This window comes from Panthera tigris, chromosome E2 (genome assembly GCF_018350195.1).
Source record: "Panthera tigris isolate Pti1 chromosome E2, P.tigris_Pti1_mat1.1, whole genome shotgun sequence".
Classification (NCBI taxonomy): Eukaryota; Metazoa; Chordata; class Mammalia; order Carnivora; family Felidae; genus Panthera; species Panthera tigris.
In genome coordinates this window covers 59,322,329-59,336,202 of record NC_056674.1, presented here as the reverse complement: position 1 = coordinate 59,336,202, position 13,874 = coordinate 59,322,329, and the positions used below count along the sequence as shown (strand labels likewise).

Genomic DNA, 13,874 nt, shown 5'->3' with positions numbered 1-13,874 from the left:
TCCTTTCTCTGGCCCTGGGATGTCCGCTCCATGCACCTGGACCTTGGACATTGTCCACAGCCCTCGGGTGCTCTGTTTGTTTTTCTTGCTCTTTCCGCTGTGTGTTTCGGTTGGACGGTTTCTGTTGTCCTGTTTTTAAGTTCCCTGGGGCTTCTCCTCACCTCTGCCCAGGCTGCTCCTGAGGCTAGTTAACGTGCCGAGTTCTTCGTCTCTGGGACTGTGGTTTTCTGTTTCCCTGGGGTTTTTTTTGTTTCTTCTAGCTTTTCTGTTGACACGTCTTCTACTCAAGTTTCCATCTCTCTGCTGTGATTTCTCGTTTGTTCATGTGTGTTGTCTGTGTTCTCACTAAATCCTTCAGTATGTTAATCATGGTTATTTTGTAATCCTGTCTGATAGTTCCAGCATCTGGGTTATCTCTGAGTCTGGCTCTGATGATTAGCTTGACCATAGTTTTTTTTTCCGTCTTATTTTTTCCCCTTATCTTGCAATTTTTGACTGAATGATAGATATCGTGCTTAGAAAATGTAGAAACCGAGGGAAGCCATGTATCTGCTTGGGAATGGGCGCCCTGCCGCTGCTCTCAGGCCCTTGGGGGGGTCCTCGCATTGGTCCAGTCAGGAGTTGAGCTGGGTTTGGGTTTTATTGCTGCTGCGGGCTTGTGTACCCTGCGGGCTTCTGGTCCCTCACTGCACCTGGAGCTGGGGGAGGGGCGTGCAGTGTCAGAGGTTCCTGTCAGTGGTCCGACTTCATTCTTAGCCCTCAGTAGTCCTCTGTGTCCATGGCCCAGAGGGGAGACTGCGGTCACTTGTTGCTTGGTAACAGACGTAGGGGTGAGGTGTTCTCCATCCCCTTGGTCCGGCCTCAGTCCCAGGCACGGGGCCCTGGGGGGCTTTCTCGGCATCCCTGCCCCTTTCTTCCCCAACAGTGGCTGATCCCGGCTTTGTCCTGGCGTAGCATCCTCTGCCCAAGAGGGTTTTTGCTTTTTCGTCAGGGCCAGAGGGTCGTGCGCATATTACCTTCCCCCCAGAAGCAGGGCGTCTCTGCCCGTGGCCTCATGCCAAGCAGACTCCCTCCCCTCCTGTAGAGGCAGGAGGGTATTGCTTCCGCCTCATCCCTAAGGCTTAAGGGCTTTTGTCTCGGATTTAGAGAAGGCTCCAGGGAGAGGCATTGGGGGTTCCTGCCAGGCCCCCAGGGGTAGCCAGCCCCCACCTCTGCCACCCTGGGGACTCTCTCCAGTCTCCTGTGGAAGCAAGCTTGGGAAGGAGGGCACACTCCCCTGGTGTCTGGGGCTCTCGCCTGACTGATGTTTGGCCCACACTCAGCCCGTGGGAAGTGTCCCGTCTTCTGACCTCTTCTGCCTGCTGGCGTGGTGGCCCCCCTCTTCCTTGTGCTCTGCCACAGAGATGGGTCATGTGTTTTGTCTCTCCTTGGAGGGGCAGGTCCCTCTTGAAATTCAGTTCACATAGTGACCTTGCAACTTAGTTCTCTGATGGGCTCACGGGAAGGAGATTGTGTAGATGACCAAGCTTTTTCCTGAAGCTGTGGTGCGAGCGATGTTCTCTTGTGGCTTTCCCATCCCGAGTGGAAGTAAAATCCCAGAGAGCTGAGACAAGGGTGGGCTGTAGCGTCCCACAGATGTCAGCACCCAGGACCTACCCGGTTCTCAACCGCAGGGCTTCCCGTGTCAAGTGAATTTTGACAGACCTCCGATGCTTTTCTGTCTCTTTCAGTTACCTCAGCTGTACCCCGAAGAAAATCTGGAGAAATTCATTCCTTGCTTGGCTGGCCCAGATTCCTTTTACGTAGAGCGAAGCCACATGGATCTGGAAGCGGACCTGAGGTAATGCGCCACTGTGCCCCTGCACCCGCGGGCCAGTGGTGCTGCCCCGTGGTACCTGCCCGTGGGCCTTGTGGCGTGGCCAGGGCTGGGCAAGTGCACGCCTGAGCCTCGTGGTCACCCCAGCAGCTCTTGAGGGGACATGTTGTGTTCAGCAGTCTGGGTCTGTGTTTCGCCTCCATGGATTTTCCTCCCTTATGGAGAATTTAAAGGCATGCTTTTGAAGATACGAGTAAAGGAATTTCATAGTATATGTCACCGTTTAGTGTGATTTTGACAGTTTGATGAAATGAGGTCCCATAGTGGAAAGTTGAGACCGTTGCGGGGCAAAACAGGGCCCGATGAAGTCCCCCGGCCAGCGTCCCCCAGCCGCAGAGCGCGCCCTGGCTTGGTCAGCGTGCGGAGCGGGCAGGCCTGTTGCCTGGGTCCGGGCCCGGAGACCCAGCCCCTGCGACGGAGGTGGCCCCGGGGGTGGTAAGAGTCGTAACAGGGGTCCGGCTGAATTGAAGCAGAAAGAGTCGGGGTTGTGGTGCTTTTGTTCACCTCACTCTAGTGTGTGTTTCTCTTCATTGGAAATTAAAATTTGTCTCCCGGTGAGTTTTTGGGAATACCACCTTAATGCTGATAAAACCACTTTGTTTAATTTTTAGGTATTTGACTTCATTACCTTCTCACGTATTGAAAAACGACCACATTAAGAAATTTTTCAGCACTTCATCTCCCACCCAACAGCTTCAAAGTCCAAGTGAGTTTGTGAAATGTGATTAAATACACAAAATCGTTTCATTGTGTGTACACTTTCTGACATTTATTGTCACTTACAGGTCCTGGCACCCCTTCCCTTTCCAAAGTGGGCACCGTGATGGGCGTGTCTGGAAGGTGAGACGTTCCTGGGTAACCAGCACGTTTCAGGTCAGGGTGGAGCTTCTGCTGATGATGTGTAAAGACTTGTTCCCAGAGTGAAGTCATTTTTGGAGTTGGTCTCGAATAATGCTGTGAGAGGATTGGATACAGATGCTCTGGTTTATGATTCTCCACGTAGAGTAGCAAGTGGTTTTCTGAGCTACCGGAGCCGGAATTCACAAGGACCCTCTATCGCAAATGCCAGTCTCCGGGCCCCGCACATTCTAGGAAACCAAAATTTCAGGGAATCTTCCTTTTTATAAGCAACCAGGGAGCGATTGTGGCCGTGAGGTGGCACAGCCGGCGCTCCAAGGGTCCTCTGTCAGCACGAGGCCCGACAGCAACTGTCGCAGTGCTCAGGGGACAAACAGGCCATTAAAATGGGCCCGTGTCAAAGTCACACAGGTGCACAGATGGTGTGACGATGCCGTCGGGTAACGAGGCCCGTGGAAGTGCTGCCCTCTTCCCCTCCGCGTGGCACAGAGGGAGCACGCGATACACGTGTGGATTTGCGGTCTGGTGTGAATGGGGCCAGGGCAGAAAGCCGAATGCAGAGCGCTCCTCTCAGCCCGCTGCTGGGACTCGGTCAGAAAACACGCATTCGGTGGTTAAAGATGTAGGAGTCCGTTCTGTCACGTATGACAGAAGTAACAAATGAGACAGTGAAACCAAAAGTCTGGCGGTGACACACACGAACACGCATACGTGTGCATATGCTCTCGCGTGAGCATACGAATGCACCTGTCTACGCACAGATGCGTGTACTCACGCACACCCTACAGGTACAGAAGCGTGTGCACATATGTGTACGTGTGCACAGCTACGGACGCCTTCCGGGTGGTGGTGTCGGGGAGGGGCGGCGGCAAAAAAGGGCTCTGATGTCGGCAGGGGCTGGGCCTCCCGCGCAGTCCAGCCTGTCGGAGCTGGCCCCCGTGCCCCTCTCTCTCGTCCGCGGCAGCAACCACCTGTCTGCTGTCCCCACAGGCCCGTGTGTGGCGTGGCCGGCATCCCTTCCTCTCAGAGCGGCGCCCAGCACCACATGCAGCACTCGGCCAGCGCGGCCGCCTTGCCCCACTGCTCCCACGCGGGGGGTGCCGGCTCAGCCCTGGCCTACCGGGCCCAGATGGACACGTCGCCCGCCATCCTGATGCCCTCCAGTCTGCAGACCCCTCAGACCCAGGAGCAGAATGGGATCTTGGACTGGCTGAGGAAACTGCGCTTGCACAAGTATTACCCCGTCTTCAAACAGCTCACGATGGAGAAGGTACGTGGCTGCCCCGCGGGCAACGTAGTCTTCCTCTGAGCTCGTTCCTAGCGGGCTCGAGTTGGGTGTCTGTGCCATCCGTGCTGTGGAAGTCACACGGCCTGGTATTTGACACCCACGGGTGTGTGCCCCAAGTCCTGCACGCTCACTGGAGGGGGGTGGTGGGTTCGGATTTGAAGTCTCCCTGCAGCCAAAGCACAAACTGGAACGGGACTGGTTGTAAACATGTTTTTTTAAAGCCAACTGTGGTCTCCGCAGGTTAGATACTCCGTGCAATTTGAAGGACATCGTATCCCCCAGCATCCCTGCCATCGGCAGGAATGGGGAATTTCTCGTGCGCACGCTCCCTTCCGGTGCAGGAAGGGCCCATTTTACAGGGGTCCCGAATGCTTGGACCCAAGGGAACAACCCACTGATGATCTGGCTCGATTGAGGGTCATAGAACCAAAAGGAATAGATCAGTTTTGTGTCTTTCAAGCAGTTCTACATAGGGATAATTTTTTATAATAAAGAATTTTGGTGAGCATTTTCTCGTTCTAGAAGATTCTGAAGTTTCTTAAGTCTTGGTGTCTTGGCGATAAAACTAAATGAGGCCTGTAGCAGTGTTTGAACTGACTCCCCCTGCTGGGTGCAGTCACTCGGTGCTTTTACCTATGTAAAAATTTCATGTGTCCAAAAATCTGCAATTGAACCTAGAAATCAAGCTTTTAGTACCTAATAAAAGACGGCTCTTAAGCATACAGTAAAACCTGGGATTGCGAGTAACTTGTTCCTGTTCTGCAAGTGTTTTGCAAGACGAGCAAACATTTCTAATAAATTTTAACTTGATAAACGAGCAATGTCTTGCATTATGAGTCGTACATGATGCTGAACGTCACATGATCACAACTGAGGCAGTGGTTCTTGAAATTCGCTTGGATATGAATACTTTGATTACAAGCATGTTTCTGGAATGAATTATGCTCACAAACCAAGATTTTGCTGTATTTGTAATACCCTTGGCTTACGATTCATAACTCTTGAAAACCACATTTTGCCAGCCTTGCCTCATGGTCAATTTAAAATGTTACAATGTAGGAGTTGAATTTTAGCCATAAACATCACCAGTGACATTACGGAACCAGAGTGTTGTGTTTTCTTGGTGTCAGACCTCCGGTTAGCTAGCCATTCGATTCAGATGACATCTGCTCTGCTCTTCTGGATCACTTGCTTCAGGACAAAGTGGCTTTGTCCCTAAAGTGGTGGTGTTTGAGACAAAAGTGCTGTTAAAAGAACAGTCCCTGTCCGCAGGAGAATAAATGGCTTGCATTTGAGGGGGTAGATCCCAGGACGGGAGGGGGACACTTCCACCGGTCCAGTCTCTGTAGAAGTGGAAACTGAGGGCATTTTCTTTACTTGCCTGTCCTGGACCTTCCAGGTGCCCTGGCTTCTGCAGGCGGCGAGTGGAGGGCCTGGGGGACACGGCCTGTGAGCCTCATGTGTAGAGTGACCGTTTCGTATTTTGAACAAGGGACACCATATCATTTAGCAAGTGACCTCATGTTCCCAAGGCTTTCATTGTCCAGTTAGGTTTGATCCGTTTACCTATCCTACTGGTAGAATGCATTTATTAAGTTATGTCTCAGGTTCTTTGTTTTCAAAGTTCATTCTCAATAACTTTGTAATTTCTTTCTTCTATGGAAGTTTCTGAGCCTTACTGAGGAAGATCTAAATAAATTTGAATCCCTCACCATGGGAGCAAAGAAAAAACTCAAGACTCAGCTAGAGCTGGAGAAGTAAGTGTGCAGCTGCAGAATGTGTGTGTTTATTTTCATTTCTAACATACGGGGGGGGGTGTCTCCTGATCAGATGGGGGCCCCCAAATGTGGGATGACGATCAGGTGGAAACCTAGGCGTTGAAAGAATTCACCTGAGGCAGAACAAAGGAGATAGAAGTCTACTGAATGCACCAGGGAGCAGGGGCAGGACAGCAGAGGAGAGACTGTCTGCCAAGAGGCGGTGGGGGAGGGGGCTCTTCTAAAGGCGGAAGATGAGGAAGGACGGCGACGCCTGGAATTCTCCCATTTTTGCTAACTGTGCCTGGTTGTAAGGAGCACGCTGGTCAGTTAGGGCCAGTGGATATTTCGGGGTGGGTCCGGGCCTGGCTGTCTTCGATCCACATTACATCGCCCAAGCCTGTTTTCCTAAAAGCGGCCTCTACGCTGAACAGGTACCAGCACTTCCAGTTAAATGCCATTGATTGGATTATTTTGATTGCTTATCAAAGCTTCATTAATGCTTTTAAAATTCTACAGATGTGGTTTTGGTGTGCCAGGCAAGGCCCTTGGCAGTGAATCTGACCAGCCACAGTGCCTCGTTTTCCACACCTGGGGACACGTGCGGGGCAGTCACCCCTCCGCAGTTCCTCCGCACGAAAAGCAGTTCCTCTGCAGAGGACCTGAGCGCTCACTTGCTCGCACCCTTTCTTGCCACACAGGGAGAAGTCAGAGAAACGGTGCCTGAACCCTGCAGCTCCACCCCCGGTCACCGGCAGCGGAGTGGCTCGCGTCCCCCCGACCAGCCACGTGGGTCCCGTGCAGACCGTGCGAGGCGCCCACGCTGCAGGTAGGTGTGGACGGACGGATGGGCGCGGGTGGCCGTGATGCAAGATCTCGGGCCCTTCCTTTTGAGAATCATGAGATCACAGACCCCACCCTATTGCCATTTGCAAAATTTTAGTCTAGACAGTTCCTTCTCATTATTTTGGCTTTTACCGTCTCCACCGCTAGAAAATAGAAGGGACATTTGGGTTAGAAGCTGGAGGCTCGCCTGAAGGTGTTGGGGCCAACGAAGTGGAGCCAGAAGCTACCTGGCAAGAGGGAAAGAGAAGGAAATCCCCAAAATAGATGTAGATCCTCTTCTTCCCCAGGCGGGTGCAGAGAGGTCATGTTTAGGTCCTTGGCCCGAACTGCCCAGCCTGCCTGACCGCAGCCTCCCTCTCGGGGGACCTCTTCAGACGGGGTGGAGGACGCCTGTGATGGCCGCCCCTCGTATGGACAGTAGCAGCCAAGAAGAAAAACATGCCTGTGTGGCTTTTAAGTGGTTATCTGACTACAAAGTTGTCACGTCCCTTGGTCTTGTAAAACAGGGCGTCGGGTGTCCCTCGGTGTTGTGGATCTCACCTAACGCAGCACCGTGGTGGCCGGGGGACCCTTCTCCCTTCTCGGCCGTTTGAGCAGGGAGGCACGGCGGCCCCCGGCCCCACGCACACATCTGCGGGGAACTCGCTGTGGGCCCTCGGCGGTCTGTGTTCTCCGAACGTCAGGGTCCCGTCCGAGGCGGGGGCGACGGCACCCGCCTCACGGGGGCAGCGCGACGGGGGTGCGTGGAGGGGGGCGGGGAGGGTGTGATAGCCGCCGGCCGGCGCGACCCGTGTGGGCCCCCCTTTTCCGCAGCGCTGCGGGTGGAAGTGGAGCAGCCCCCCCACCAGACGGCCCGGGAAGGCAGCTCCTCCGAGTGCTCCAGCTCCTCGCCCAGCCCGATGGGGGTGCAGGCCCGGGAAGAGAGCTCGGACAGCGCCGAGGAGAACGACAGACGTAAGGACGCCCGGCGTGCCGAGCGCTCTGCTGGCCCTGCGCTGGCCCGGGGCGGCGCGCTGACCGCTCTGTCCCCGTCTCTAGGTGTGGAGATTCACTTGGAGGGCTCGGACAAGGAGAAGCCCGTCATGCTCCTGAACCACTTCGCTTCGAGCTCTGCCAGGCCCACGGCCCAGGTTCTCCCCGTGCAGAACGAGGCGGGCTCCAGTCCATCGGGTCACCACGCCCTGCCCCCCCAGATGATGGCTGCGGCCTCACACCTGGCGCCCATCCGGATGCTGAATTCTGTGCACAAGTCGGAGAGGGGGGGCGCGGACATGAAGCTCCTCCCGCCTTCCGTGCACTCTCTGCTGTCTCTCGAAGAACGGAGTAAGCTCTCGGGACCAAGAGGCGGCATCAAAGTGGACAAGAACTTCGGCCACGCCGTGATCGACGCGGCCCCCACGCCTGGCCCCCAGCAGCCTCTGCAGGTCCTCTCCGCGCTTGCCGAGAGCAGCGCCGTGTCACCCACCGTCTCCTTTGGTCCCCGTGCCAAAGTCGTGCACACGTCCGCGCTGGACAGAGTCCTGAAGCCGGCCCCGCAGCCCGCCCCGGGCGGGGAGACCAGCACCGCTGCTGCGGGCACGTCCAGCACCGTCTTCCACGTGGCCCGGCCCCCCATCAAACTCCTGGTGTCTTCATCCGTCCCCGCGGATTCTGCCATTTCCGGGCAAACTCCCTGTTCTAATAACGTGCAAATAAGCGTGCCCCCTGCAATAATAAACCCCCGGACTGCCCTGTACACCGCCAACACCAAAGCTGCCTTCTCTGCGATGAGCAGTGTGCCCGTGGGGCCCCTGCAGGGCGGCTTCTGTGCGAACAGCAACACTGCCTCCTCCAGCAGCCACCCCTCCACGTCCTTCGCCAGCATGGCCACCGTGCCCAGCTGCCCGGCCCCCAGCTCCAGCCCCGCACTCTCCTCGGCCCCCGAGAGCAGTTTCTACAGCGGCGGCGGCGGCGGCTCCGGCTCCCCCGGGAACATTCCCGCCTCCGCCCAGAACCACCACCACCACCACCACCATCAGCAGCAGTCGGCGCCCCAGCAGCCCGCGCCCGCGCCGCCCCCGGGCTGCGTCGTGTGCACGTCGTGCGGGTGCAGCGGCAGCTGCGGCTCCAGCGGCCTGACCGTCAGCTACGCCAACTACTTCCAGCACCCGTTCTCGGGGCCGTCCGTCTTCCCCTTCCCCTTCCTGCCCTTCAGCCCCGTGTGCGGCAGCGGCTACGTGGGCGCCCAGCAGTACGGCGGCGGCGCCTTCCCCGTGGTGCACTCGCCCTATGGCGGCGGCGTGCCCCCCGAGCCCGTGCTGGGCGGCCAGTCGGCCTTCGCCGTGCCGCCCGTGCAGAGCTTCATGGCGGGCGCGGCGGGCGTGTACCAGGCGCCGGGGCTGGTGGGCGGCGGCGGCGGCGGCGGCGGTGGCGGCGGCGGCCCGGGCCATAAGAAGAGCGGCAACTTGTCGTGTTACAACTGCGGGGCCACGGGGCACCGCGCTCAGGACTGCAAGCAGCCGTCCATGGACTTCAATCGGCAAGGTAAAGGCGGGCGGCCTCGGGGCGGACTGAGCCGCCCCCGACGGCTTACTCCTTAGGGAATCTTGCAGGCTTGTTTTTGGAAGCGAACACTAATGTTTCAAATGCTCTTTGGAGAAGCATGGGATTCTCCATAGGCCGTGAAGCCCCTGGAAGGGTTACTTTGTCTTTGAGACTGTTGATTCCAGCCTGCTCCTTCTTCTAGAAGGGCCTAGCTGGCTGGGGACGGGTCGTCTGGCCCGGTGGGATCTCCTGCCATGCGGCGGAGGGGAGCACGGAGGGGGGGGATTCAGGGTCGAGCTGATAACCGAGGGTGTGGCGCGTGAGTCTAGATGCTGCAGGTCCTAGGCCTGTGGTGCCGGTCAGGCCACCCCTTACCCCGTCCCGGCTCCCGGTCAACAGAGGACTGGGCTGGTGACCAGCCAGGGGACCCCTGGTCTGCGCTGATGCACTCGTGGAGTCTAGTTTCGGGGGTGGGGAGGAGAGGTGGTCCAGGTATCCAGCACCGCATCTTGAGCAGTACCTCCAGAAAGAACTCTGGACGGCTTGGTTGTTTGTGCTAACTGTGCAGTGATTCAAATTTGATCTCTTTCCCCCTCCCTCCCCCCCCACTTCTAGGTACTTTTAGGTTGAAATATGCCCCTCCAGCAGAAAGTCTGGACTCCACAGACTGATACTTTCCTCTGGCAACAGAACACTATTAAGCCATGGAGACATAAGGAAATTAAATACAAGACCGAGAAGTCTAGTTGCTGTTGAGCTTAATATTTTTAATCCAAAGGTGCTTTACTTTACTAGACTGGATAGAAAACCTAGTGTAGGAGTGCATCAAACTCAGTTTTATTGCCAAAATCCTAGATTGGAGCTTGACGTCAGGACTCGCCTGGTCGGCGCCTCCACCGTGGTCGCGATGCAGAGACCTCCGTCTCCCGAGGAGCATCGCCATCCTCGGTCCTTCCAGGCTCACATGTAATTCCAGGGCAGCTACGCAAGATCGGACTCGAGTACTGAGGGTCGGAGTTCCCTGCGTGGCGTTCCACCAGTCGGACTCTGGTCACCCCTGGGTGAGGGAAAATGTCGCCTCTGTTTTGTTCTGTTTTTGTTTTGTTCTGTTCCTTGAGTGGTTAGACACTAATCTCTCTGGGCTTTTTAAGGATTGCACTACAGAAGAATGTAAACTGATGCCAGTCTCTGCGGTTTTGGGAGACGGACTCCCTGAGACCAGTCAGTGCAAGACACTCGGAGAATCTGCGTTTAAGGAGTTGGCACCAGCAGGCCGCGTGACTTGGTACACGACAAAGATGTCAGCGTCTCCTTCCCTCCTTAAAACACTTGCAGCAGTTTCAGGTTTTTCTTTTCCTTTTTTTTTTTTTTTTCTGCGAATACATTTAAACTACATTATTAAATAGAAATAGTTACTCGCAACAACTTAATATCTTAAGGGTCCAAGTCCCAGAGAATCCCTAGTTGTCAGAGCTTTGAGAATCCTTCCTCCCCAGCCCGTCAGTAGCGTGGAGTCTTGGTCGTCTCCCACCGCGACGGAGCTCTCGCAGGGACATGGTAACCGCCCGGCCTTCGTGGGCTGGCTCCGAGGGACGCTACGACACCCTTAGCAAAGTTGGCAAGTTCTTTTATGTCACACGGATCTCCCGAGGCCCCCAAGGCTGACTGCTAACGGATTCACACTGGAGACAGACATTTCAACAATGACACAGTCCTGTAACTTAGGAGCAACAGATTTGAAACGTTCTCCTGTCAACTTCTTTTGTATTAGGCTGTGTATTAATGGTTAGTTCCGTGAGAAGTTACCTGGAAAACTACAAGAGAAAGTGGTAAGACTCTGAAAGAGGCCGCACCAACAGGACAGAGCCACAAGATCTGCACGAGTGTGGTTTTATCCAATGTGGGAAAGAAATCCTCCCCACACAGCTCTCGGTGTCACCCCATTGCAATGAAAGTTGCTTGGTCTGAAATGTAGGGACTTAAATCTTCAAAGCTAAAGGGAGTTTTCTGCTCAAATAACAATATTACTTTAAACACTAAAGCCTTCCATATTAAAATACTGATTGGTTAGGCCTTGCCCAGGGATTTTGCAGTGGAGTATGTATTTAAAAAAAAAAAAAAAAAATCATAATACTCAGACCGTTCTTAAAATGGGACAATCAGCCTCATGCCGAATTGGTGTAAATCAAAAGAATACCCTAGAATTTGAGGCACTGTGATGTGAGGCTTCAAATTTTATGATCCGTTTCCTGGCTGCAGAGAAACTAAAGCAGAGTTGTTACATTTTTTAATGAAAGGCTTTTAGTAGTTTTTTAGCGTTTTATTTTAGTAGAGTTTCATTTCTATGCAATGCAGAATGGACAGACCTCTGTACGCGTCTGTCTTCCCAGTGCACAGTATTACGTACGGTTTTGAAGCAATGGTGATGCTTACGGCAACTTTTTTGGGGGAATGTGACATTGATCTCTTAATTGTAAACACTACAAAATGTCAAAATAACGAGAACTGACACAACTTTGCCTTAAAGAGTACGAGCCTGGAACTTGTCATATGATGTTAGAGGAAGACTTGGGAGTGTCCACTGATGTTTACGATTTTAATATTTCTGAAGGCCGTTATGGTGGCCTGGACATGTGCTGAAAGCCAAACTTTTAAATTTTTTGGTTTTTTAAAAAAAAAAAAAAAGAAATATTTTAAATAAATCCTATTTCAACACGGTGAAATTGTTGAAAACTGTCTCATAACAAGAGGAAAAAAAATCATATTTAGGGTTTTTGTTTTAGTGGTCAGTATTGGGGAATGAAAGTGTCTGTTGTTACCCTTAGGACTATTTTGATAAATATTAGAAGTTAGCGTTCCATATAACAAGAAGTTGAAACAAGATCTTTGATTTGAAGTATGACATTCAAATTGAGGTAAATGAGTCCAGACATTGTGCGGCTGTGTTCCAGTCATCAAAGGTCTTAGAAAAATCCCCAGTTGTCTTTGGAAGTGCATGTGCGGTGTGATGTCTCCAGTGAGGCCATTCCAAGGTGAGAATTGTGAAACGTAAATGTGACATACACGGGACATAAAGCATTCAGCTGCCGATCTGTGCGATCTCTCCCCAAGTGAATTTCCTTACTTGGACTTGGGAATGTTTGCTGGCAGTATTATCTCCGATGAATTTCTCTCCAAAAGCAACCAAAGTCGTTAAGCCTAAAGAGCGTTTTGCATTTCCTCAGATGTCCTCATCTTCTTACAAACACAGATCCGACTGACCCTTTCAACTACGTAGTCATTTTCGTGAAACCATGGGCTCAGTTTCCAAATGCTGTAGCAACCAGGTAGGTGTGGCATGGCCACTTGGCTGTGTGTGGTCTATCGTATATCAGAGTTTCTCACCCCATTTTTTTGTCTTCAAGAATGGGGGAAGTGGAATGTACAGATTGAAGTAGAATACAATGTCGAGGTAAAACAACTATTTAAATTTTCTTTTTTTAGCCAAACATCCAATTTTCTACCTTCTTTTCTAATTTTTATTTCAAAAGTACTGAAAATTGGAAAGTGTTTAAATGTTAAAACTCGTAATTGCTAAAGAGCACTGAGGAAATGGGAGCTAGCACTTACAATAAAGACAAAATTATTTTCTTCAAAGCAGGTACGTGATTGGGTATTTTGAAAAAAACAACCAACCAGCATCATCTATAATCTCCAGAAGATCACAGGAGTCAGCTTGTGAATATGGTAGCTAGTAGGTTCGGTGTTTTAATTCACTATTTAGAAGTCACTGTAGCTAGTTTGCACTACGCTGTGTGCGGAGGTGCGGGGCGGCAGCTCAGCCCAGCGTCACACACGCGGCCCGGTGGGAGCACCGGCAGATCTGATCAATCGGGATCTGACCGAGAGGCTTGCTCTGGGCCCACTCCAGTGTCCCTGGAGAGCGCTCGCCCAGTGGAATCAGGTTGCACCCTCCTCACTCCTTGTCATTTTGTACTCTTCCTGCTTCTGTGGTGGGTTATTTGATGCCTTGCTAGTTTTACATACTGGTCACTGATGGCGTACGAATTGAGTCTTAAGGATGGTAAGGGAAGCCGTGTCTTTCCCAGAGGATGGGCCTGTGGAACCTGAGCGGGCGGACCTCCTTTCCACAGTGCAGACGACTCCCCAAAGAATGAGTCAGGTGACGTTTAAAACCATGGGTTCTGAAGAGGCTCAATTTGCAAAGTCCCGAGGTTCTGAATGAAAAAGTCTTTAATCAGTACTCTCGAAACCACACACTTGCTGGTTGAGGCCCAAGGTCGACTTTGCTACGCTGTTCCAGGTGGAGGGGAGCTCAGTGCGTCATCAGTGTCCTCAGTCAGTCCCGGGTATCGTAACAAGCCCCTCACATGCATTAAGTTCTCACATGCACAAGGATGAAGGCTTTGGTACTGAAACCGAAGACTTCGTGTACTCAAGAATCTTCACAGCTTATATTGGACAGATTTTCTTTTTAGGAATGAAGGAAAATTCTCCCATTTTTGAGCCATTCTTTTATGTCAATTCTACAAATTGCATGTAACTTTATAAATATTTTTAAAAGATATAGTTTTGTAAATATTTAATATTCTGCTAATTTGATTTTGAATTGTAAATGTTAAGTATTCTGTTTTTGAAGTTTTTATGTTTTATTATACTTTGTTAAAAAGGAAAAATTGTACATTTTTAGAATGTTTTTATGAGTAAATTTAATGTACTGAAAATA

The 13,874-nt window shown here is 52.4% G+C and overlaps 1 protein-coding gene across 5 annotated transcripts in view; it reads left to right on the top strand.

Moving 5' to 3' along the window:
* Nucleotides 1-13,843, top strand: part of ZCCHC14 (zinc finger CCHC-type containing 14) — a 57,483-nt gene extending 43,640 nt beyond the window's left edge. Inside the window, exons 5-14 of one of the 5 annotated variants that reach the window (XM_042969912.1) lie at nucleotides 1,731-1,840; nucleotides 2,488-2,582; nucleotides 2,662-2,716; nucleotides 3,725-4,004; nucleotides 5,688-5,779; nucleotides 6,481-6,608; nucleotides 7,439-7,579; nucleotides 7,664-9,148; nucleotides 10,004-10,209; nucleotides 10,300-13,843. In XM_042969912.1, coding sequence (XP_042825846.1) covers nucleotides 1,731-1,840; nucleotides 2,488-2,582; nucleotides 2,662-2,716; nucleotides 3,725-4,004; nucleotides 5,688-5,779; nucleotides 6,481-6,608; nucleotides 7,439-7,579; nucleotides 7,664-9,148; nucleotides 10,004-10,209; nucleotides 10,300-10,554 — 2,847 coding nt within the window. In that variant the 3' untranslated portion in view covers nucleotides 10,555-13,843. Of the gene's footprint in view, nucleotides 1-1,730; nucleotides 1,841-2,487; nucleotides 2,583-2,661; nucleotides 2,717-3,724; nucleotides 4,005-5,687; nucleotides 5,780-6,480; nucleotides 6,609-7,438; nucleotides 7,580-7,663; nucleotides 9,149-9,763 lie in introns of all 5 variants that reach the window. The other 4 variants (XM_042969911.1, XM_042969915.1, XM_042969916.1 and 1 more) reach the window with 4 other exon arrangements.
* Nucleotides 13,844-13,874: the final 31 nt, after the last annotated feature.